The sequence below is a fragment of the Lissotriton helveticus genome, chromosome 3_1 (genome assembly GCF_964261635.1).
Source record: "Lissotriton helveticus chromosome 3_1, aLisHel1.1, whole genome shotgun sequence".
Lineage (NCBI taxonomy): Eukaryota > Metazoa > Chordata > Amphibia > Caudata > Salamandridae > Lissotriton > Lissotriton helveticus.
This window is the reverse complement of record NC_136061.1, coordinates 1,943,875,355-1,943,901,987: the sequence shown is the minus strand read 5'-3', so window position 1 is coordinate 1,943,901,987 and position 26,633 is coordinate 1,943,875,355. Positions and strand designations below refer to the sequence as shown.

The 26,633-nt window shown below is 43.8% G+C and overlaps 1 protein-coding gene across 5 annotated transcripts in view; it reads left to right on the top strand.

Moving 5' to 3' along the window:
• Positions 1 to 26,633, top strand: part of DENND4A (DENN domain containing 4A) — a 587,116-nt gene that overhangs the window by 373,770 nt on the left and 186,713 nt on the right. For all 5 annotated transcript variants that reach the window (XM_078683021.1, XM_078683023.1, XM_078683019.1 and 2 more), the window contains 5 exons: positions 3,241 to 3,374; positions 3,939 to 4,074; positions 14,164 to 14,370; positions 18,803 to 18,931; positions 19,475 to 19,619. In XM_078683021.1, coding sequence (XP_078539147.1) covers positions 3,241 to 3,374; positions 3,939 to 4,074; positions 14,164 to 14,370; positions 18,803 to 18,931; positions 19,475 to 19,619 — 751 coding nt within the window. The remainder of the gene's footprint in view (positions 1 to 3,240; positions 3,375 to 3,938; positions 4,075 to 14,163; positions 14,371 to 18,802; positions 18,932 to 19,474; positions 19,620 to 26,633) is intronic.

Below are 26,633 nucleotides of genomic sequence, written 5' to 3'. Positions count from 1 at the left end.
TCTGCCGTCCTCTCGCACTGTTGGGAATTAATGTACTCTCTCCCTTTTGCACGGCTTGCACATTTCACTAAATAGGATACTGAGGAGTTACAGGAAGCGTAATAGAGGTGATAGGTTACAGAATAGAGAAGAGTGCTTTGATATGGTTACTTGTTGGAGAGTTAATACATGAGAGATCCCTGAGAAAAGAAGGGATGCAAGCTATTGGGAACAGATGGGATGCAAGATAGAGATTAGACATGGGATACATGATTGAAAGGTTAGATGAACTACAAGAATGGAAGGGATGGTGGGGTGCCAGGATAAAGAGGGTACCTTGTGCATGGAGTGCCCATTGGTATGGGGATACAGGGTACGATAGGAATGACTGAGTGAGGCTGATACAGAGAAGAAGATGAATAATAGAGCGCAGATATGGGATAGAGGTCAGAGGAGTGGCCTGTTAAATAGAGTTTTTTTCCTTGTTGAACCCTATCTATATATGTACCTTCTGTTCCATAACAGTTGTGACACTTTTACAGTTGGCATATTTGTTAGAGCTCCATTTAAACCTTTTATTTCTTATGACTTGAAATGTTATTGTGAAAAACATTGTTTTCATGGCCATTGTCTCTTCAGAAGAAGTAGTGAACTTCAGGCTCAGCTGGTTTCAAAGACCTTCCTAGTTTGATGTATGGCATAAGTACTCACACACAATTGCCCAGGGGCCTCAAAGTACGGTATGTTGTGTGACCGAGGGTCGCATGGAGGCCAGCAGGTTGGTGGTAAGGGGTCTGGGTGGGTCAGGGATTGTGGAAGGAGGTTCAAAAACATGCTAACAGGCAAGCATACATTTGCAGGTTAATAAATGGTTGCCCATTTATTTTATTTTTACATTCTGAATATTAGTGCTCAGCAACTAAACAGCAGCAGATGCTGCTGTTCCCCAAACGGGCTGCATTTAAAGGACAAGAGGACCGCAAGTGGCCCCCGGGCCGCACTTTGAGTTTCACTGATGTATGGCTAGTTGCACTGTGACACATGCACTGCTTTGGCATGTTAGTTGTACAGTAAAATCATTAATATGCTGCATTGTCTTCTCTGAGGTGTACTGTCATCACTGCTCCATTCTTACCAATGTTTTCATGAGGGTTCCATACTTGTTTAGCTGTGCCCTGGCTCTTTTAGGGAATTGTCCATCCTCTACTTTCGTGACTGTCTTGTACGGTACGCATTGTGTTGTACTCTTGTGACTGTCCCACTCTTGCTTATTTGTGATTTTTTGATTTTGTTCTGGAGAGTTTTCATTGCCATTCTATCCTTTTCTTATGGCACTGGATTAGTTTTACCTATGCTTTGTTATCCTGAATGTGCTGTGTTGTGCTCTCCTGAGGGTCCTGCTTTACTAGCTGTGCTGGATTCGCTTGCTGTAGTTTCACGCATTGAGAGCTGTTGATCAGTTGTCATCTTGTTCTCATTCACAAGCTATTCTCAGAAAGGAACAATGGGGAGAAAGGCATGAAGGTACGTTGAACTTAAGTATGTTAATATTTCATGACAGAGCTTTAAGAATCTACATTTTCTTGGTTTTACCTTTTCAACCTTTATGCAGTGTTTAACTTTTGTGAATTCGAGAACTACAGCAGTCGGTGTTCCAGGAATACTGTCAAGCGTACCATATATGCACATTGAATATCTACTTTAAAGGATGTTTAGCACATGTAAAGTTGTTTAGAGTTTCTCTGTGGGAAACCCCTTCCCAACACCTCATTTTGGGGTTCCCCTCCTACATCTAATCCTAATATGTGTTTGCTCCTACCCTTTGTGAGACTGCCTATAGTGGGAAATTAATAGAAGTGGTATGTGAATACCGTCAAAGCTGTGACTAGGTGCTCACCTGCTTTTGCACATACGGTCTGCCCGAAACCCCACATACTCACCCCTAAACTCTACATTTGTAAATGTGGAAGTTCCACCTTACCCTCTAAATTTCTGTAGTCTCATCCACCACACATTTTACAATGTGCCAGTCCTGATTCCAGGATTCCAGCTTTACCTTTGCAATTACATTCATTTGAGCCCCTAAATGAACTAAGTGCAAACCTAGCTTTGCAAGTCAGGCCAAATTGATCTAGTGGCTGAGTTTTCAGCTTTGGAAATGGTATCCCAAAATTCAAAATCTGGTTTACACACTTGACCAGGTGCTTAACCGATGTATCTTCCTGTGCCCCAGTAAGTGTACAGATCAAAACCAGGAGTGTTCATAACCCGTTAATGACTAATATAAAATCTGGATAAAACGGAAAAGTTACATTTAAATTAGACATGCCGTTAGACATACCAGTCATGATTTACACTCAGTTGGAGGTACTGGAAAATCTTGCTAAGCAAGAAAAACCTTGATTAAGCACAACATGACAGTCAAACATCACAAGGCCCCAGCATAGATCCAGTCATTAGTGCTGCACTAGCACATATGCATGTAGAGCAGAAATGACCTGGCATCCTTCGAGACTTTTGTGAAGATATACTGCAAAAGGAATCTGTACCAACACATTTCTACTTACTGACAGTAACAGGAAAGCCTGGGTCTGAAGGAGAAAGCCTGGGTCTTTTGGGACTCCTCTTATCCCAAAGCACCCAGACTCTACTACAAGGCGGTGTTTAGTGTTTAGAAAAACTCACCCAGATAACTGAAGAAACAAAATAATATAGTGTAGCATTTTATATTCGTGTAGACCAGTCATGGCAGAACTGTCCACCAAAAAGCATTACTCACTTGACTCACCCAGTCCACGGTCCGAAACTATTACTGCTGTAGAGACATGGTAGACACATGCATGCAGAAAAGAACAAAGGGGATGACGATTTTACAGTGATAATCTTCTGCTTGCACCTGCTGATGTTGCATTTTACAGTATGTTAATTACTTTTCCTTCATATGGCTAGTATGGATAGCCCACCAGGTAAATTTACCTTAATGACCTCTTGGCTGAGCCAATGGAAAAGGAATATCTGTGTTATCAACATCTTCGATGTATAGAAGCGGCACCTGAGTTTAAAGAAACATTACTAATGGTTAACCACTAATTTTGGGACACATGTCTGAGATTTATTATTATAAACAAGTGTAGATTTTCACTTACTATAATATTAATACTCTGTTGCATGTGTATTTGATTGGGATGTGCATTTTTTTGCAGTTACACATTAAAAATGCAAGTTAAATTAAAATATATTTTTTTTTTATCATTTACCTAGGTTGACCTGGAAAAGCCTGGGGAAACTCGTTTGATAGAACTTGACGAATCATATAAAAGTGAACACACAGTCTTCATCACGCCACCAGAGATCCCACATCTACCCAACGGAGAGGAGCATCCCATGAAGTACAGGTAGCTCCTTAGGAAAAGGTTGTTCTCTTGTAGTTTTCGGTTTATGTAACCACTAGTAGCTACTCTTCAGAACTGACTACAATACCAAACTGCTACTGTTTTTCATGCATCTGTTCTATGTTGAGGCCTCAACGATTTTCTGTTTCTGAAGGCTGCATTCGAGAAAGGCACTTCAACATAGTAATAAGAATTCAAATAGGTACTCCTGAAGTGCTGCAGGCCTACATTAGACGTTCCACCAGGAGAGACATGTAGACAAAAAACCAGAGATGGCCGGAGTGCTCTGTTTTCTAACAAGTACATGTGATAAGTTGCTCTGGTCAGGCCACAACCTGCACCACTTGGCATGTAGGAAGCTTGAAGCCGAGAACAGTAACTACCCTGTGGGGTCCTGTTGGAGAGGGGTGGGAAATATAATGAGTTCAGGGAGGCTCCTACCCCACAGAGACAGATCCCCAGACTCCTTGTGGGGGCGTGGCCCTGCACACCCAACATATTCAAAGCGCTAGGCATCAGATAAAAGCCTTCTAAAAGGAATGTTTCTTTTATCCTGGTTGTTTGCAGCTACAATGGATTTCCGGTGCTAATCCAGGAGCTGTTTGAGCAGCCAGAGGGACTCCTGCAAACAAAAGCCAGCAAACTACATGTGAAGACCAGCAGTCCCGGCAGCCCGTCGCCAGTGTTCAGGAGAACCAAACAGGTGCTATATTTTCTACATCTTATTTATTCCGAGGTGTTTTCCCTTAGGGAATCCATATTAAGCAGAAAATTCGAGAGAGGGTTCTGATTCCTTTCGATAATGTGTGTAGTCATTGGTACACAGCCATCACAGACCCAACGTTCTGTGCTGTTGCACTCATGCAAAAGCAAAGACAAAAGTACTGGGGTTGGTCTAAAATTATCACAAAGCCACGTCAATTCCATTCCTAGGTTTTTATTTACCTCGTCGGTGCATCCTACCGCTGTAGTTCTTTTGAACTCATTGGATATTCCCAACTGAAAACAAAGATTTGTCAACAGAAAGTCCATGGTTGGAAACGTCTGCTCGTGACATGGAGTTATATGGTAGTGTAATCGGGTTTTAAATAGAAATGCAGAAGCGGGGGTACTTTCTATTCAGAGTACTTATTTGCTCCTGAGAAGTGTTGGTAGCCTTCCATTGAATGTATTGCAGCAGAGCTGAAAAGTGCAGGTGCTCTCCCTTTTAGATGAAAGAAGTGCAGGTACTCCGCACCGGACAGTGTAGCCCACATTTACAGATGTCAGGGAACCCAAACAAATGTACACATACCACAGAAGAGTAAATGCAAAAACAACAGTTGATGGACAGAATGCAGAACAATGTCATACATTTACCCCAGTACAGAGATCTGGGCCTAAAGCCATCGCTTTTTTGCTCACAATGCCATTCCAGTTTGAACCCAGCCATATGCAAATCAGTCTTGACCCTGCGCCCAATGGGAACAGTCCAGCCCAGCCCGAACTGCCAACTTACAGAAGAGTAAATGTCAGCTGCATTCATGCTTCTAGTTACAGCAATGGTTTCTGGTGACATCCTAAAATACCACGGAAAGGTACAAGTTTGTGTTAAAGCCTTGCTGTGGAACATCGGTATGGATTTGCAGGATGTCATTGGCAAGAGCAATCAATTTTATTTTCTTTCTAAAGTTTTGTTTGATTCAGTATGCTACAGTCGGCATGAAGAATATCACCAATGGCTATTTTATGTGAAATATAGTAGGTAGGCGCTTTTACTGTAACTGTAGAGGATTGATTTAGTTAATTTTACTTGACCTTTAAGACCTGTCTTACTGCAGTCAGATGTATTTCCAGTGGTTCGCTGAGCTAACAGAGGGAACTTATTGAATAAGATGCTCTGTGTTTGCCTATTCAGGGCAATGTAATGCTGAGGGAACTAAAAGGGCTCGTTTACTGATGAGAATGTCAGACTTAGTGGACTAATTGGCTGCGGTTAATTTACTGTTGAGGCAGGCTCTTCTGAACGCAGAGCCACACATTACGTGACTTTGGTTACATCAGGTTACATTTGGAAAATTATGTGAATTAACCACTGATGTCCTGTTGGAAAAAGTACCTGTGTATGCAGTGCACAGGAACTTAGCAGTCAAGCAGGTACACAATATAGATGTAGACACAAGCACGCACGCAGATATAATGAATTTATTGTAAAAGGCAAACCTAATAGGGACCCATTAGCTCTTGTAAGAACCCCCTACCACCACCGTTGCTTTATGGAGACTGTTCTGAAAAGATATTTTCATATTTTGACTTTTCAAAACTCCTTCATCGTCGGTAGCTCAGGTTTCAAATAATGTGCCTTCCATCAACTGTGCTGCTTCGTGCCTTCAATACGTTTGCTTCCTGTCTCTTCAAATACAGTTGCCCCTCCATGATTTTAAATCTAGGTGCTGCGCCTGCCCCTTCAAGTATAGGCCTCACCCTGTCACTTTAAGTACAAGTGCTGCCCCTCTCCTTTCAAGTACAGGTGCTGCCCCTATCCTTTCAAATGCAGGTGCTGCCGCTATCCTTTCATATACAAGCGCCACCCCTATCACTTTAAATGCAGGTGCTGCCCCTATCCTTTCAAATGCAAGTGCCACCCCTCTCACTTTAAATGGAGGTCCTGCCCCTATCCTTTCAAATGCAGATGCTGCCCCTATCCTTTCAAATACAAGTGCCACCCCTATCACTTTAAATGCAGGTGGTGCCCCTATCCTTTCAAATGCAGGTGCTGCCCCTATCCTTTCAAATACAAGCGCCACCCCTATCCTTTCAAATGCAGGTGCTGCCCCTATCCTTTCAAATACAAGTGCCACCCCTATCACTTTAAATGCAGGTGGTGACCCTATCCTTTCAAATGCAGGTGCTGCCCCTATCCTTTCAAATACACGTGCCACCCCTATCACTTTAAATGCAGATGCTGCCCCTATCCTTTCAAATGCAGGTGCTGCCCCTATCCTTTCAAATACAAGTCCCACCCCTATCACTTTAAATGCAGGTGCTGCCCCTATCCTTTCAAATGCAGGTGCTGCCCCTATCCTTTCAAATACAAGTCCCACCCCTATCACTTTAAATGCAGGTGCTGCCCCTATCCTTTCAAATGCAAGTGCCACCCCTATCACTTTAAATGGAGGTGCTGCCCCTATCCTTTCAAATGCAGGTGCTGCCCCTATCCTTTCAAATACAAGTGCCACCCCTATCCTTTCAAATGCAGGTGCTGCCCCTATCCTTTCAAATGCAGGTGCTGCCCCTATCCTTTCAAATACAATTCCCACCCCTATCACTTTAAATGCAGGTGCTGCCCCTATCCTTTCAAATGCAGGTGCTGCCCCTATCCTTTCAAATACAAGTGCCACCCCTCTCACTTTAAATGCAGGTGGTGCCCCTATCCTTTAAAATGCAGGTGCCACCCCTATCACTTTAAATGCAGGTGCCACCCCTATCCTTTCAAATGCAGGTGCTGCCCCTATCCTTTCAAATGCAGGTGCTGCCCCTATCCTTTCAAATACAATTCCCACCCCTATCACTTTAAATGCAGGTGCTGCCCCTATCCTTTCAAATACAAGTGCCACCCCTATCACTTTAAACGCAGGTGGTGCCCCTATCCTTTCAAATGCAGGTGCTGCCCCTATCCTTTCAAATACAAGTGCCACCCCTATCACTTTAAATGCAAGTGCTGCCCCTATCCTTTCAAATACAAGTGCCACCCCTATCATTTTAAATGCAGGTGGTGCCTCTATCCTTTCAAATGCAAGTGCCACCCCTATCACTTTAAATGCAGGTGCTGCCCCTATCCTTTCAAATGCAAGTGCCACCCCTATCACTTTAAATGCAGGTGCTGCCCCTATCCTTTCAAATACAAGTGCCACCCCTATCACTTTAAATGCAGATGCTGTCCCTATCCTTCAAATGCAGGCGCTGCCCCTCTCCTTTCAAATACAAGTGCCACCCCTATCACTTTAAATGCAGGTGCTGCCCCTATCCTTTCAAATACAAGTGCCACCCCTATCACTTTAAATGCAGGTGCTGCCCCTATCCTTTCAAATGCAGGTGCTGCCCCTATCCTTTTGAATACAAGTCCCACCCCTATCACTTTAAATGCAGGTGCTGCCCCCATCCTTTCAAATTCAAGTGCCACCCCTATCACTTTAAATGCAGGTGCTGCCCCTATCCTTTCAAATACAAGTGCCACCCCTATCACTTTAAATGCAGGTGCTGCCCCTATCCTTTCAAATGCAGGTGCTGCCCCTATCCTTTCAAATATAAGTGCCACCCCTATCACTTTAAATGCAGGTGCTGCCCCTATCCTTTCAAATATAAGTGCCACCCCTATCACTTTAAATGCAGGTGCTGCCCCTATCCTTTCAAATGCAAGTGCCACCCCTATCACTTTAAATGCAGATGCTGTCCCTATCCTTCAAATGCAGGCGCTGCCCCTCTCCTTTCAAATACAAGTGCCACCCCTATCACTTTAAATGCAGGTGCTGCCCCTATCCTTTCAAATACAAGTGCCACCCCTATCACTTTAAATGCAGGTGCTGCCCCTATCCTTTCAAATGCAGGTGCTGCCCCTATCCTTTTAAATACAAGTCCCACCCCTATCACTTTAAATGCAGGTGCTGCCCCCATCCTTTCAAATTCAAGTGCCACCCCTATCACTTTAAATGCAGGTGCTGCCCCTATCCTTTCAAATACAAGTGCCACCCCTATCACTTTAAATGCAGGTGCTGCCCCTATCCTTTCAAATGCAGGTGCTGCCCCTATCCTTTCAAATATAAGTGCCACCCCTATCACTTTAAATGCAGGTGCTGCCCCTATCCTTTCAAATACAAGTGTACAAGTGCCACCCCTATCACTTTAAATGCAGGTTCTGCCCCGATCCTTTCAAATACAAGTGCCACCCCTATCACTTTAAATGCAGGTGCTGCCCCTATCCTTTCACATACAAGTGCCACTCCTATCATTTTAAATGCAGGTGGTGCCTCTATCCTTCAAATGCAGGCGCTGCCCCTCTCCTTTCAAATACAAGTGCCACCCCTATCACTTTAAATGCAGGTGCTGCCCCTATCCTTTCAAATACAAGTGCCACCCCTATCACTTTAAATGCAGGTGCTGCCCTTATCCTTTCAAACGCAGGTGCTGCCCCTATCCTTTCAAATAAAAGTCCCACCCCTATCACTTTAAATGCAGGTGCTGCCCCCATCCTTTCAAATTCAAGTGCCACCCCTATCCTTTCAAATATAAGTGCCACCCCTATCACTTTAAATGCAGGTGCTGCCCCTATCCTTTCAAATACAAGTGTACAAGTGCCACCCCTATCACTTTAAATGCAGGTGCTGCCCCTATCCTTTCAAATACAAGTGTACAAGTGCCACCCCTATCACTTTAAATGCAGGTGCTGCCCCTATCCTTTCAAACGCAGGTGCTGCCCCTATCCTTTCAAATGCAGGTGCTGTCCCTATCCTTACAAATGCAGGTGCTGCCCCTATCCTTTCAAATGCAGGTGCTGCCCCTATCCTTTCAAATGCAGGTGCTGCCCCTATCCTTTCAAATGCAGGTGCTGCCCCTATCCTTTCAAATGCAGGTGCTGCCCCTATCCTTTCAAATGCAGGTGCTTCCCCTATCCTTTCAAATACAAGTGCCACCCCTATCACTTTAAATGCTGGTGCTGCCCCTATCCTTTCAAATAGAAGTGCCACCCCTATCAATATAAATGCAGGTGCTGCCCCTATCCTTTCAAATGCCGGTGCTACCCCTGTGCCTTCATTTTGCTCCTGTCCCTTCAAATGCAAGCTCCACCTAGGACCTTCTCCTGTTACATTGAATGGGAGTTTGAAAACATTTAATTAAAGTGAAGTAGACTGTTGTTTTCAACTCCCATATTCTGGGCCCGATATGAAAGATCACCACCTGCACTTTGGCCTTCTACTACATTTCCTTAGTTCACTTGTGTGATGAGTATTACATATATTGCACGCATTCACCACTATATTAGTCTCTTACTTTTCTGTTGTTGGTGGTTTGCCTGTGGTGAGGAGCTCAATGTGGATTGTATCCATGGACAGGATCAACGGGCCAATTGAGTTCTCAAGTCCGATACGGTACCCTAGGGGCATGCACACCATTTTTTAAAGTGTCAAGGGGCATCCGGCAAGGATGCGTGTTAGCCCCTCTTTTATTTTCCCTTTTTATTAATTGTGTTGATCGCACTTTAGCCACTATACCGGCAGACGCTCCGCTGATTGGAGGCAATCCTGTCACAATCTTATTATATGCGGATGACGCTGTCCTTTTATCCCGTACTCAGATAGGTTTACAGCGTCTCATTGACAGTTTCATGCTGCTTATCCAAAATAGGAGACTCTGTGTAAATAAATCTAAGACCTATGTCATGCTGTGTGGTCAGTCAGCTAACAAACTGAAGTCCAGTTTTTATTTAGATAATGACAAAATGCTTCAAGTCAAATCATTTTGTTACTTAGGAATCACCTATGCCAACGACGGGTCTTGGAAATCCGAGCTTGATAATATCAGGATGAAAATGTTGCGAACTACCAGCAGCGTATTTCGATTTGCCTCCAAGCTCGGATCAAGAAGTTCCTTCTGCATTGTACGGGGCGGGTGTGTGGGGCCACATAGATGTCACTCTCCTACAAAAAGATGAAAATAAGTTTTTAAAAAGAGTGTTATGTGTCCCCCATTCTGCTTCTGTTCAACTAATCCATGACGAGGTTGGGGTCGAGTTTATTTCTGACTTAGCAGCCGTCCGCCCACTCTTATTGTGGCGCTCTATTTGGGCTAAGTCAGAGACTCGATTCACTCAAGAAATTATTCTTGATTGCATAGGTTTGGACTTCTCATCACGCATCCTTTGGTTGAAATATATCCACTTTTGGTACAAAACTTTGTTTGACATCGATGTTTTCCTTGACCCTGAACTGGCGGTTGAAATACCCAAAAAAGAAATTAAACTTTTTTAAAGTATAAAAAGAAAGGGCGAGATGAGGTGTATGGCAAGTTGGCTACTGTGAAGTTTTATAAGGAACTTAGTTTACCACCGGGGTTCCAAGTTTATCTTTCTATAGTCAGCCGTCCATCTCATCAATTTGTCCTAACTCGTGTTAGGTTGGGTATTGTACACCATCTTGTTGCGTTTCCAGTACAGAAACTCAAATCAGAAATTCCCTGCCCTTGTGACAATACTTCACGCCAGAGCTGCTGCCATTTTTTACTTTTTTGTAAATTTTATCACTTTTTAAGAATAAGGTACCTAAAACCCATTTTTATCAAATATAATATACGGTCTTTTAAGAATGCCCTTGCGTTACTATCAGCCCTAGAGAGCGTGGATATTTGTTTCTTTGTTGCCACTTTTATTCTGAAATGTACAGCTGCCAGGAAATGTATTGTATTGCCATAATTTTATATGCTCCTGTCTGTACTCATTGGTTTTTATATATAGTTTGTGGCAAACAATTATGTAAATTGCCTCTCTACTCTGGGTTTGATTCAAACTGTACAGCCGCTAGGAAGAGTACTTTCTGTGATAATTACTTTTAACCTGTCTGCACATGTATGCTCCCCTGCCTTCCAGCCTTTAATGTTTAATTATTATCTAATGTATATATTGCACCTGAAGTCCATTTTATTCGAAAAGTACAGCTGCCAGGAAGTGTCTAGAGTTGCCACATTTTTACACTGCCCTGTCTGTACTTATCTGTCTTTTAAATCTACTTTGTAATTTATTATGTTCCATGTCTTTGGCTTGGGGTTTGTTTAAAATGTACAGCTGCCAGGATATGCATCCCATGTGATAATTACTTATTCCTGTCTACACGCGTATCCCCGCATTTTCTAGTTTACTACTATAACGCCAAATATGAACTGAAGTCTAGTGTTTGTTACTATTTGTTCTCTCCTCACTTGAAATTTCCCGGAGTTCTCTTGTATATCTTTGCCTTTTTTACAATAATTTTAATGTAACGAATTGTATTATAAGTTTTGCTTGTATGATTTGTACTTACAAATCGAATAAAAGCTTTGAAATTGAGTTCTCATGTTTTGGAGTGCGTGAGAGTTTTCTCTGCAGATGGGTTTTAATGAGAAGTTGGTCTTGCAGCCTGCCGTCCAGCCAGTGTAGAGTTGATGTATGATTGGCTTGGCTCTGCAGGTTGCATTGCATTGGACATGTGTGTTTTCCTGCTTGCTGCCTAACACTGAATTGGGTATGGCGGTGTGATTCACAATTTGGGATCCAGTTGCACACCACACTGAATGGGCTAGTTCTCGCCTCTCCAGTGTGTTAGTTGGATCACTGTGCTCAGCTTGAGTGATGGTACGAGGTACTGCTAGATCTTGTGTAGCCTGCTTTGACATATTTGTAAAGTCATCTGTTCTTTCTTTGGACATGGGATTGTGCTTTTTAGCTGATTAGGATCCTATATGCGGTTCTGAGCAGTATTCCCTTGTTCCCAGTTCGTGTGTTTCCCTGTATTCTGTTCCCTCCCTGTTTCCCAGAGGTTTGGTTACCCTTCCCAGCAGCAGTATGCTTGACTTGATTGGTTTTAGGTGGTTTACTTCTTTAGGGTTCCTCCCTCACACACCTTTTAATAACTTTCTACACCTTGATTCTCATTTCTAGCCTATTTGTATTGATGGGTTAACTGATGTGGTTCATTCTGTGATGCTTGTTGAGGATGGTGGACCTGCTTTCCTGTACAGGCAATTCCTCTTAGAAACAGCGGCAAGTATTAGACTTGTCCCTCAAAAACATTTTTCTTTTCAAAATCACACATGCAAGTTGAATTCCAACTTTATCTCCTTTTTCACTCACGTCTTTTGGGGAAGTGACCTCATCGCATCCCACCCTGACGAAAGCCCCGCACCTTTGATAGGCCAATAGGAAGGGCTGAACCATTGGTGTTTTAAATAGGGCCCTAGGACCGTTACATCCCTTAGCCCTACAATTTTGTTTTTAACCTTCCCTCCCACTCAATTAATAAAGGATACTTAAGGAGTGGGTGAGGAATTGTATCTTTAAGGTTATGCCCCCTTAAACTAAGTCTTCATAAGTGCTCCCTGAAATATGGTTGAGCCCACCCTGACCTTTAGGAGTTTGGGTGAGCCTGATGATGAAGCATGTCACTATTAGAGTGAGTGAGGGCTATATGAAGAAAAGGGTCCTTTTCCCTTTCCACCCACCAAAGTGGGTCGGCGAAAGTCTTGCGTAGACTTCTTTGATGTTCGCTACATTTTGCTTTCTCGAAGGAACCATTCTGGTTCCAGAAGGGATACTACTTTGTCTTTAAATATACTTAACAGGGAGGAGGTATCCCCTCCAACCTCTTGAGTGAGGACCTCTCTACCCTCCCGGGTTCCCTATAATGTGAAAGGGACCTGCATTGGTGCCATGGATTATTCAGTGCTTCCTGAGATATGTGCTGGAGAGTCCTGTGGCACCATAAGGGGTCAGTATTATCCATGTGTTGGGTGATTGCTTGATAAATGATGCTTAGTGTGGGAAAAGAGTTGTTGGATTAGGGTCATTAGGATGTTCAAAGATGGGAGAGATTTCTTCCACACACTGGTTTCTAGTGTGTGTGTTGTGGTGTTAGACACAGTGTTACTGTGGGTTTGTCGCATTCACTCACTGCTGTTGAAGTCTTTTTCATGTTAGAGGAGGTGTTGCCAATGGTGTTCTCATGTAAAGTTGGGGGTGAATTGTGTTAGACATTGGGTGTCTGTTGTGTGACTATTATAGGGGAGCGATGTTGATGGTGTTCGTTGTGTAATTTTCAAGAGCAAAAAGACAGTATACCCAATATATTTCCGATAGAGCAATATCTTTGATTCGGGTCTAAAGAAAGAGCGGTCACCGGGCAGAGCCAGACTTGAAACCAAAGTCATCTCTGGTAAAAATGCTCAAAGCAACCCCACGCTGCAGGAGGCCCTGATGAAAGAGGTAGCACAGGGACTTTCTTGTGTCACTAATGGCAGCCCACTCGCCCATAAAAGCAGCCGCCTGGCCTGCAACCTACTGGAGTAATGGCAAGAGTGGTGTTATGGCCACTCTGCCACTGGAACCAGGCATAGCAAGGAGTAAAAGGAATATCATAGCCGAAGGGGTTGCAGTAAAAAACTCCTAATTTTATGTTTTGTCTATCTTTAAATGTGAGATGTATCGAATTGTGCTAGAAACTTTAGACGGCTGGCAAAATCGATCTACAATTGTCAATTTAACTGAAAAGTAGTTGCATAGGCATATTACGAGCCAATATAAGTAAGTCACTCCATTTTAAACTTAATAAATGCCACTCATGAGAGTTAATGCATTCGTATTAAACAAAAATTCTCATTATTTTTAGTGGAAAAATCGTTTTTGAATCAAAGGATGTACATTTGCAGTGCAAGAGCATACTTTGGTTCTGCACAATGAGGTGTGTGGCGGAATGGGCAATGTCCTCTGCAGGATATGAGACTAAAATGTCTGAGTTTTAATTGGAATGCAGGGCTGTGTTGTCCCATTCCCTTTGTTTGCCACAACTGCCCTGAGCAGACAAATGGGTTCCATGCATCTCTACGCGGCTGCCCTCATCGCTTGTTTTCTGCGCCATTCATTCACCCAGTAGTAGTGGTCCCCATGAACTGCGAAAGGTCTCCCCTCGACAGTGCCACACAGTTTGAATGCTCTGGATAAAAGTGCACATAGATAAGCAGTCACGCCCGTTCCTCGTCTGTGACGCAATATTTACCGGCTTTCTGTTTTCAGGAGATCAAGTCGGCTCACAAGTTGGCCAAGAGGTATTCCTCCATCCCGCAGATGTGGTCCCGATGTCTGCTGCGGCACTGCTACGGGCTGTGGTTCATCTGCCTCCCGGCCTACGTGAGGGTCTGCCACTCCAAAGTGGCCGCTCTGAAGACGGCCTACGACGTGCTGCAGAGAATGCACTGCAAGAACATCGATTCGCCCGATGAGGTATGGCTAGATAGAGAGGTGGCTTCATTTTTAGATCGCTTTATTAACCACGGTGACAGTTGCAAAGTTCAACATGTGGCATTTGGCATTACTATTACATTACGAGCGTGGGGTGGGGGGAGTCTTGTGCTCAATGATGTTTTGCAAAAATCTGGAATGTGAAAAAAGCAATCAACGGTGGTTGAATGAAACGGGGTTGGATTGTATATTCGAAACTGTTTTTATTTTGTAGTGTGTTAACTTTGCAGTAATGATTGTAATGTAATTACCACGCTCCCTTTTTGGGAAGGAAGCGTGAGGTGATAATAATTTTTCAAATTTACAAATGTCTGCCTCTGGCGGAGTGGACTCTCATCACGACCTGATTCTGAAGCCGCTGGAGTTGCTCTCTCTGGTCGTCGCTACCCATCTTGTGTCTGTCCCAGCAATACTCCCAGTTCCTGGCTCCTAGTCCGAGGGGCAGCTCTCTGGAGCCTTTCCACTCACAGAACGATTTGAAACACATATGAAAGCAGAATGTTTCAGAAATCCTTTAACACATAGGCCAGACCAGTATTTTCTCTGCTCAACAGACCTGCAAACCACCCTCAATTAGCGGATAACATGGAGCGTCCTACGTGTACTTAGCACTTAATGAAACATCGTGAGATCTAGAGCTAGTATGACCGCGATTCTCAAATCTTTACACTGGCTCCACATTAAAGACTGGATAGATTTTAAGGCTATGGCCATCTTTTTTAAAGCCTTCCACAAGTCTGGAGCCGAGTACTTAATGAAACGAGTTAACCATTACTTTACATCCAGACACCTGCGTTCTTCTAACAACCACCTGGCTCTCGTGCCCTAAATACGCCTTGCTCGAACTGATGGTAGATCTTTTGGCTTTCTGGGCTCAAAACTATGGAATAGCCTTCCAGAGACTCTGAGGTTTGACACTGACTTACTGTCCTTTAGACAGAATCTAAAAACATGGCTCCTTAATCAATAACTGGCTTCTTCCACTCATTCCCCGCCCCCGCTGTCTATGCGCCAGGACACTCTAGCTTGAGTAGCAGTGCGCTTTATCAAGTATTGTTTTTCATTTCATTTTATTTCATATGCGGCTTACATACTCTACCACTGTAAGCCGGGCTGGCATTTATTTCCATGCTTCGAGAGATGGCATGGTGGGTCAGTAACACATGTACCATCCAAAGCAATGGCGCATGGGTATAGAGGGGGCTGGTCCCGAGGGATGCTGAGCTTGCGCATGGCTCTTTGGCAGGAAAGAAGAACTGGTGCTTCCCCAGCTGCTTCACAAGTGTGTCTCTGAAAACCTGCAGCGTTCTGCTCAGGTATTAAGCAAAACATGCTTTTAAAATGGAATACTGGTTATGTTTGCAATGTTTTAAGAGAATGAAATAACTTGTATCATTGAAGATCGATTCACGTATATACTGGTTGGGTGATTTTTAACGCCATACCCTAACAAAATTCCTTTGGATCTTTCGGAACTGTAAGCTGTACATCTCCCTCACTTTAAGTTTTTAGCTTGCATGCAATTTTTTTAATAAGCATTTTATTTTTTGAGTTTTAATTGGGGTCCAGGGTGGTTACAGTTCAACAAATGATAGCATTATCATCACATTGACAGTATGGGCAATGTGCAAGGCTTACAGCACAGAGAAAGAGGAAACAAAATACTTGCAGTATTTAACATTTTACAGAACTGTTGAGAAAATGTTATGTCCTGATCAAACTAAATTGTGTCTATTGGGTTCTTGACCTGAAGGAGTTTGAAGACCTAGACCTGATCCTGCCTCTCCTATTGTCTTATCAGTTTTATCACCACATTTTCATCAATTTGCATATGTCTGAAGAAAGCTTTGATCAACCCGTATTCAGTGGTGAACGCTCTCTTTGTTTACTGGGGTTCTTTGTACTTGAGTTCCATACTGGCTGGCTAGGCACTGTTCTAGAGACCCTTGAACCCTACCCCTTTTCAAACTTTAGTGCTCTATGAAACCTAACATGAGATTGAGAGGGTCGCACTGTCGCAGCAATATGTCTGGTATTAAGTCGACTTGGTTTAGAACTAGTTTGCCCAGTAGCTCTGCTCCACAAACTGGATTATACCCTAGATTATCAATGACCAGACTCCTAAAGGGTAATGGGACTGTCTCTGGGAGCAGGAAGACTGAAGTGGTGTCCTCAGTGGCCACTTGGGAGGGATTAGCCATCTAAGAGAAGGATGCAATCAGCAACCTTAACAGCTATTCTTTTTGAAGTGGAGGTCCCAAATGGGAGTCCCAGGAACAGAAACCAGTGATGCTCAGAGCCACCCTAGACCGTCTGTGCTTCCTGCAGGTAGGAGGGGAAAACAGTTCCAACAGTGGGAGAGAGGATTCTCCCTCGTCTCGAAGTGGTTCGAAGGAAGGACGACGTTCTTGCAGGTGAAAAAAGCTTGAGCCATCTTGAATAAAGGAAGGTTTGATGTAAGCTGAGAAAGAAAGTGCTGAAAAAGTGATAGGGTTTGTATGGGAAAGCTGCACGGATTGGGGTAGGGGATTTTCAGTCCACTGGCTAGAGTACAGAACAACACTGGCATCTCACCACCATATCTTACAAACATTCTAGAGACAGGAAGAACCTGACGAAGGAAAATGACTCAACCTGACTGTTGGGGAAACAACCAAAAAGCTCCCTTCACCATCTAGTTCACAAGGATGATAACTGCTGTCCAGGGGCCAAATGGCTGCCCTCCTGTAGCTGCTCAATGGACTGAAAATGACAGATGACCTCCCTGCTGTGAGCAAGGTCCAGTTGATGACTTGGGACTGGACCCTGACAGAGCCCTGGTTAGAAAGTGACTTGATGACTAGCAACGGTCCCTTAGGACCTGCAAGCTGTAGCAGAGAATAGGAGACACCTTTCCAGCAACAAGATCCCATATTTTGTGGACTTTTGGAGGACTGGAACAAGGTGCTGAGGCTTCTCCTGGGGAGGGTGCTCGTTCAACAGGCAAAATATCTTGATTTTTCCCACTTATAGATATTTGCTGTGAAGAAAAACTCTTCAGCGGGACTTCAGTGACATTATCCTACAGCATGGTTTCATGCCCAACCTTGCGCCTCCGGAAAAAAAGTGACTTGCGCCTCGATTCCAAGTGCCCCAGAATATGCCCTGATATTTCTACACCCTGAAATTATCTTTACATGTGTCTCGATAATTCAAGTCAGATGTAAATAATGGGCATTAAAGTTTTTGGGGAATAAAACGTGGGAATCCATATATCCTCATTGATTTCCACGGCTGGCCCAGGTGTTTCACACTCAGATTTCAACCGCTTCATGCAATGAAAGTCTATGTGCGAAACATCACTGCTCATAACTCCGATGGTCCAGGTAACTCCTAATTGGGCCACTCGTAATTGAGGCACAAGTCTGAAGGTAAAACCTGTAACTGAGAAAAGACTTCAAATCTACCCCGTCTAAAAGACAGCCTCAGTGGCTTCAGAATCCAACTTTGCCATGCACGGAACGTTTGGTGCCCAAACTACATGCTTCACTGCGTACTCAACTAGGATGTATCCAATTTTGAGAGACCGTTCACAGCTTGAGCATCTTGCTTTGCTTCACTGGAGGACCTAGAGAACCAGAAAAACATGTAAATCCCAAGGTTCAAACTTTGACTGCTGTGACTCACTTGGACTGCGCGTCCTCAACTCAGGCTCTGTCAGCCTGAAATCGAACCTAGCTCCTGGTCAACTGCAGACAGACACTTTCAGTTTGCACTTGGTGAGTTCTAGGGGCTATCTGCTATAAAACATAACAACCCATACCTCCAGTCCCCCTCTCCAATTCTGATCAGTTTTGTGTATTTGTGCTTATTAAATTGTTCTTGATTGATGTGGGCAATTTTATTATGTTGTGTTCTTAACTTTAATGTTGGTTGGTACTGATCGAACTTAGCTAACCTTTCTCAGTAGAATTAATCGCCTGCTGCATTTCCAGAACTACAAAGAGTCGAGCAAAGATTCACATGGAAGTGTCGTGAGTTAATCAGAGTGTGTTTATTTAGTGGGTAAAATACACCCTCCTAAATTAATGACCCACTTTCTTACTACTGATCTACTATAATCTGTGCATTTTGCAAGTAGCTTTCATGGGTAGACTAGGTTAGTGTGAGCAAGAGAACCATTTATCATAAAAATCTTCTTATTCGGATTAGATAAGGATTGTGACATGACTTAAATGTTGTTCATTAAAACCATAGTAAAAACATAATTTTAATTATTATACTATATAAGTGTACTTTGTGACTGTACTCCAAATATTTTTTTCAAAACTTGTAACGTAATTTCTGAACATGTAAAATGTTTGAAAATTATTATTGTTTATTTATTTCATAAAAACTAATTGTAAAGCCTCTGTTATTTTTTATTTGAATTCAGGTGTGCTACCGGGTCCTGATGCAGCTGTGTGGTCAGTACGGGCAGCCCGTCCTTGCTGTTCGGGTTCTCTTTGAGATGAAGAAAGCAGGTGTCCAGCCCAATGCCATCACATATGGTTACTATAACAAGGTGCGTTCTTTAGACCGAGTCAATGAGCTGTGAATAACAGAAAAGAAACATGTATGTACTATCATCAAATTACAACTACACGACTGACCACGGGAGGCAATGTACCCCATTCAGTGGGCAGTGTTTGTGTTGGGGCGCCTTATGACGCATGAATGCACGCCTCTTCTCATTGCATGGGCATTGTTTTCCACTTTAGCTTAATTTTTGGATTATCATTTCCCTTATCCGGTTGAGTGTTGCCATTAGCAGTACAGCTCAAGTTAATTGGGGATGATTGACACACCCCTGATTCACCTGCATGCATGGCAGCAGGCTTATGCGGGTGAAGTTCGAGAGGGACCATCAAATGTCTCATCTGTTCACAGAATGTGTGAGGTGAGTTGTGTGTGTGGTAAAAGTATATCTCCACAATTTGGCTTGAGATTGGCATCCTTTAAGGGGTCTTTTTCAACTACCTCTGTTTAAACAAGTGTAGGAAGGCAGCTGGGGGGAGGTGATCCCAATGCCACCCTTGTGCTCTTATGTAATGTCATTTATTCACAGGCCGTTCTGGAGAGCATCTGGCCACCGAGCAATACCGGGGGCTATGTGCTGTGGACCAAAATTCGAAATGTGGTGCTTGGAGTGGCTCAGTTCAAAAGAGCTTTGAAAAAGCATCCTGCAAACCCGCCCCCTACGACCCCCTCAGGTAATCCACACTTTCCCTCCTTCCTGTAGGTCTTCATAGTATTCAGGTATGTCTTTTATAGAATATATGATGCATGCTGAAGTAACCGAAGGCGTGAAAGCTGTTATTTGATGTCCTGATTGTAACCCTTCTGTAGGATTATCCACAGCTTGTTATGTGCTTGTCTGAGTACATGTGAATGTATGGGTGTTTGGAGAACCTGAATCTAGCTAGAAACCAATGGACTGCTGAACAGAAACTGGGTCCCACAAAACGATTCAGGACCATTCACAGTGTGGCAGAATGTCATGTTCGATCATTTCTACCATGTCGAGAAGGATGTTCTCTGAAGAGGTGAGCTGTCAGTTCCCCCCTGAATTGTAAGTGGGTTAGGGAAGTTCTGATGTCTGTGCTTCAAGCAAACCTACAATTGTATTGCTATTTTATGGTATTGGCATCCGGTAAATAATGAACATTTTAAATTACTTTGCATGTATAGTATACATTAAATATTTTAAATAAAAATAATAATAAACTGTAGTATATATTATTATACTTGCTCACAGGGAGATCTCAATACCGGTTTCCGAGATCTCCACTAACAGTTGAAAAGTTGCTAGTGTAAACATTACACTCGTAAATTCTGTATGAGACTCCACGCCATAATTTGAGGGGATAGAGACGTGCAAGTGTACACCTAAGTGTAAATAACGTCTTCGAAATGGTGAATAGAAAAAAAGTGCATAGTTACACCTAATAAATAAATACATTATTTATTTATTGTGGTGTTCAGTTAATAAAAACATTACAACAGTTAAAAATACAATGTTTTGACAACATTTGTAAAAGTTCAGAAAATGTGTATGTATAAAAGGCTGATTAAACGCAGTTCATAGACTGAAAACCAGTTCAATGCAAAGGGCTTGTATAGACAGTTATTGGCCAGCAGAAACTGAATCTCGTATACAGATCTACATTTTACGAAATCCCAGCTCTCAGGCCCACCCTGAAGTATTCTGTGACAACCGAGTTCCCGAAACATCAGGGCAGTCAGGGCTTTCTGGGCTCCAGTTGCATCAGTTGGATCTATTCACAGCTAGTGTCCGGGGCCCCAATACAGGGCTGGACTGGCTGTAGCGGGTACCGGGCATTTTTCCGGTAGGCTGGAAGGGTGGGGGCGGTTTTGGACCGGTGGGGGTCGTTTTTGGTACAGGGGCCCGGTTTTGTAGCTGTGCGGCAATATCGGCCACCTGTACCAAAAGCAGCAACAGCCAGGGTTTCCCACCAGCACCCCCCTACACCCTCAACAGCTGGCACAACTTAATTGCCGGGGCTGGTTTGTATCCCAGTCCAGCCCTGCCCCATTACTACTCAGCCCCAAACTGAATAATCCAGTACTCTTCTCCAGCACTTGACTCTCTGAGGGTAGTGAGGCAGAGCATTTCACGGTTTCCTCAAAGAGGTGAGGTGGGTTAGACATTTAGAATACAGTTTAAGCAGTAAGATCAATGTCCAGTCAGTACGTTACTTTATAAAAGAAGAGCACTTAATACACTCCAGAAAATATACTACTCATAAAACAAAGATGCACAGCGACAAACAGCAGTCTCTACAACCCCCTGTGCCAGAGTTCTGACCCTAAACACCTTTATAGCACCTTGGCGCTAATCACTACAAAAACACAGTTAATATTACGTTGTACAGACCACGTTGCAGATGGTTTCTCTTCAAGCTAGAGCAATATTACCAATACTTGTATTGCAGTGATGTGGTTTCAGCAGGCAATTGTTCCTGGCCCACCACTGTCCCGTCACCCAAAGCAAGAAAAGTGCCCACCCTTCCTTGGCAATGCCACTGCTCTGGTGATCTCAGGGGTCTGAATAGCGGGGCATGGTGTCTTGGCATAGTCACTGGCGTCCCACTATTCCAGTAGCCATTGGGCTAGCTGTAGGAAGGTAGCGGCTGGCTAGGGTGCCAGCCCACCCTCATACCCCTGATGACACAAAAGAGATGGATCCTGTAACACAGAGCTAACTGGTCAACTGGTCACAACTTCAAATGGCAGGGCATCTACAGGGACGATGTTACTTGCTGTCAGTGAAGGACAAGGAAGTACAAACTTGGAGACTATACAAGTCCAAGGGCAGGGATTCAAGTGTTCAAATGTTAACTTCTTCTACCGGGCACACTTCCCTTAGCTATAGATGGTAACTGGAAGCACCCTCGGACTCTCACAGCACCAGGGATGTGTCGGGCGCAGTAGTCTCACCGTCAATGACAACATTGAGCTTCCTCCGTCTCCCTCGATGTTGATGTGCAGCAAGTTTCCTTTTTCTTTTTATCTTGAGCACCCATCTGAGTCTCCTTGTGTTCCAAGGACAGACTAGCCTCCACCTTCCTCAGACTGTTTATCCTATCCCTGGATTTGCAAAGCGAATATCAATCCAACCTTTGGATTCTACTTCTAGATCTCGGCTTCCTTGCGACCCCTGTGGGTGCCTTGTGAGAAAAGACAGTGATGATGCTAAATCAATAGCTTTAAACAACCAACTGGCAAATGAGGCCAGAATGTTATTAATCCGTGGTGACAAGCTAATCCAATCAGAGGATCTGCTATGTTTGCATCATTGGTGCACTTCCAATCCTGTGGCAGATTTCCTGCATGTTCACTGTGTGCTCAGTCTGTGTGAGGAGGGCTCTCCGAGTCTCTTGGTACCTGTCTATCCTTTGCCCAAGAGAGGAGTTGTAATTAATTCCATACCTGGAGGCCCTGATCATCACCCGTCCCAGCTGGAAAGGAAGGGATTAGTCCCAAAAGAAGGAGTCTTAGCTAAATATAGATAAGAGATAGTGCCTACCCCAACCCACCAAGTCTCTACTAAGTTTGGAGGGCATGAGGGAGCTGGAATGTACAGTAGAACAGGTACCAGCTCAGCTTACATTAAACACAATGGCTCACCACTCTTCCCAGTGAATCCACTAGCTTTCAGTACACACATACCACAAAGGCAAAAAGAACCCAGGTAAGGGAGATAGCGCAGGCTTCACTAGGTGGGATCTGGTAGGACGCCCCTCCTAAAGGGTACAGCCACCCTTGTGCATAGATTAATGCTGCAAGCATTGCCAGTCTACTACAGCCTGGGTGGAGAGGGCAGTGGCCACTCTCTGTATGAGATGTGGTGTACTATACATGCCCCTCGACCTCAGAGCCAAGGTCTAGGGCAGAGGTCTTCAAACTTTTGGATGCCGGGACCCCCCTGTCAACATTTTGAGGCGTAAGGACCCCCACCTGACAAAAACGTCTAAACCTGTAGGCAGGGCTATTAGAATTATGACTAAATTGTGTGGGAAGAAAATGTAAGTAATGTTATGTGATGCCGCGTATTTTGGGATAGCATTGCTTCTTTATTTTGACAATTTTTACACACAGTAACACTGAGGAAAGGGTTCACCCCATCAGTACCCGTTTATAACCAAAATACAGCAATTAACATCAGAAAGATTTCTAGTCAACCTTTGAGAAGGGCCTTCCACACCGCAGGAATATGTGCTGCCACATTGTACGCTCACCTGGCCCTGGCCAGGAGAAGCAGGGGTTCCTTAAAAACCTGGCGGTTTTGTGCAGAGTTAAGCAGTTTACCCATGCAGTTTTCCTCTAACCCCCTCTCTTCCATCTCTCCCCATTCAACCTCTCACTTCACCTTTAATCACCTCTTGCCATTCTCTCTGTTCACTGCCCTCATCTCTAACAGTCTCTCGCATTTATCTCATGGCCTCTCTGGCCCTGTCACCACCTGTGCCCATCAGCACCTCTCATTCCCCTCGTCTCTCCATTCAGATTTTTGTCTATTTGTATCTTACACCTCTCCAGTCCCCCCATTCAACTTTTACATCTACCCTTTGTTCTAACAGAAGCCCTCACCTTTGGCTCACACTCACTTCTTGCGTGTCCACACTTCTCATTGGCAATTCACATTTCTCCTCATCCCTGACCTCTTCAATCGAATTCTCTCACTCCCTTGCTGTCCTCTCTCATCCTCATCTCTCCTCACCAAGCATACGGGCCGGACCCGTATGCTCCTCTCGGCCTGTGCCACTCTGCTTATTGTTCCCTAATTCAAGAAGGCATGAATTGTCAGTCTCGCTGTTTTGGTGCAGGCTGCTCAGTCATGGAACTTGCACCCTCCTTTGCTTCGCTCCACCAAGAATCTATTATCCTTTAGGAAGATATAAAAACCTTTCTGTATGCTCTGTAGGTTACCCAATTTGGCTGGTTCTCCTTCTCCTTCTATGTTTCTCATTTGCCTACAGGCAGCAGATGGTTATTAGCCCCAGGACATCTTTTGGTAACAGTAGCGCACTACAAATGTAAATAATAATAATAGCCAGAAGCAGGGGAGTCACTAGATCAGAAATTCGGAGGGGACTAGCACTCCCAGCCAGGGCTGGTCCTAACACTGGTCGCATACGGTGTAACAGTCTTTTTTGGTGCCCCACCTCCGTTTCCTCCTTCTCCATGAATTCCTTCACTGCCATTCACCAACAATGCACCTCATCTCTCTAAAACACCTTTCTGACAAACATTTAATTTTTTTATAGCGCTACTCAGTTTACTCACACTCAGTTCTGTGATCTGCATGGTACACGTTCTTTGTAGCAGACACATTAACCCTCTGCACACTGTGTGGGTGACAAGAGTGCACGGTGAGCGATGCAACAGTGCGTGAGTAGGGTAAGAGGAGTGACTGCAGGGTGAGTGAGGTGGCGTATGGATTTATGAATTTAGGTGCGAATGCAAGTTCAGAATGGGACGAATGAATGTATGATTACTGATGGGCTTGTTTGAGTGAGTTGCATATTGAGCAGTGAGGGGGACAGGTGAGTGAACTGTCAGAGGAGTGCAGGATCAGTAGTGTACTCGTGTGACTGCAGGCTGAGCTATAAGGTGAACAGCGCAAGTGCATTGTGAGTGAGTGATCACTGTGAGTGCAGGGTGAGTGGGTGAATGGTGTGAGTGCATGGTGATCAGTGTGAGTGCAGGGTGAACGTGAAAGTGAAGGGGCGAGAATGAGGAGCCAGTTGTCTAAATGCAGGGTGCATTCCCAGACACTGAAAGTAACTCATCATGTTATTGACGGCGGCGTAGGGTTTAAGATCTAAGTAAAACTATTGCGGCATTAATCAAGGGTGGAGGAAATAAATAATGTGCTGATCCTACAACAAACTTACAGTCCTATGGTTAGGGTTGCCAGCAGATTATTTTGATGGCCCAGTCGGTACAAAATTAAGCAGTCACCTAAAGCTGTATTTTCAGCACTTATCATTGCATACTTTGAACAGCAAATATAAATAGAAAGCACTTTTAATTGTGATCTAGGGCTGCCTCAATGATCCATGACTGACAAAGAGAAAAAAGAAAGAAAAGTCACATAAGGAATGCATACATACTTTTGTATTTAAGAGTCTATTAAGTGTCAAGAGGAGGTCTTTCCAAAAAGGCTGGCATTTTTCGGTTGGCAACCCTACTTTATATTCCTTTTCATTAAATGCATTCTCACAGTACAACAGTAATTGTAAAATATAAATGTAAGGAACAGGCAGAGTGGGGACCCAGAGGGTACTGGAACCAGGAAAAAAACTAAGCCTCTGTAACCAGTTTACAAAGGCATGTAAATATGCAAATGGTCTTTAAAGACCTGTGAAAAACTCAGGCGGCTGGAGATGACTCCAGACACTGCCCAGCCGAGCCCCCAGCAGCTCGAGTTTCACTGCAGCAGCAGCCCGGCTGAAACACACGATGAGGGAGGAGGGGGCTGAAGCCCTTGGGCCCTGGTAGAAGTGTAACTGTAAAGGCGCGACCCCCTTTGCATCGCTCCACGCCCCCCCTGGGGGTCGCGCTCCACAGTTTGAAGACCCCTGGTCTAGGGTCTTATTCCATGTTAATAGGAAGACCCTCAGTGGATATAATGTGATTTTCATGTTCACTGTGGTAGAGAGCAAGAAGATCTAAAATACCTGCAAATGACTTGCCATGAGATCAACATAGGGCGGGGAAGCACACACTCCAAGGCCTTGCAGAAGACTTCCTGTCCCAACAGTCGTGAGGAAACCATGACCAGTAGAATCAAAGCTCCAACGCATAGCTACATTTCAAGAGGTCTGTGCTCTAGGGCCCATCCCATCGCAGTTTGTAATATTTATTGTTGGTTGGTTGAAACTTTACAAGGAAGGTTGTCATCGAATGATCAGTTATCCATTCATGATGTAGAATAATGGGTTATCCGAGAATTTTTCTTTGTCAGAAGTGGATTAATGATAAATCTGATGGTTGTCCAACATACTTAGTACCAAGTTCATGAATCATGCAATGTTGTAAATAAAGAAACTGTCTGTTGAAAAAGAAGAAGACCAGTTTGTTTTGCAGGTTTGTAAAAGTTGGTAACGGAACCAGACTACTTTGTGTAGCAAATGTTGGGTAACAACATATAACTTTAGTGAAGGATTCTTAGTAGTAGGCACAGAACGTGCATGCTTGATCCTCTTTTCTGCTTCCATGCTTGTTTTACTCCTCTTAGGTCAGAGAGCCCAAAACTGAAATACAGATATTTAATCCTGAGTGCCCATGCTATTGAAACTGCATGAAATGTAAAACGTTTTTTTTTTTGCATAATTGTCCTTGATTAAGCTAGAATGAGTATGGTTGGTGAATTTTTGAAGGTCTTTATCATGAGACAATAAGGAAATAGGTTTCTTCAAGAGGTATTCGAAGTTGGCATGTAAAAGTACTTGTTCCCACAGTTTTGGCATTCCTAGCTCGTTCAAAATATTTGGATTTGTAACGCACCAGCGTTACATATAGGTGTGTCAAGATCCCCCCTTAAATATGGGGCACACCCAAATAAATGTCATTAGCCCCAAGAGAATGTTTGTTTATCATCTCCCTTCTGGAGAAAAGAAAAGCAGACAGATCTCTCTTACTCTTTTTTTATAATGAGTTAGACTCATCTAGATTTAGAGTGTTGTGAATCATACAAT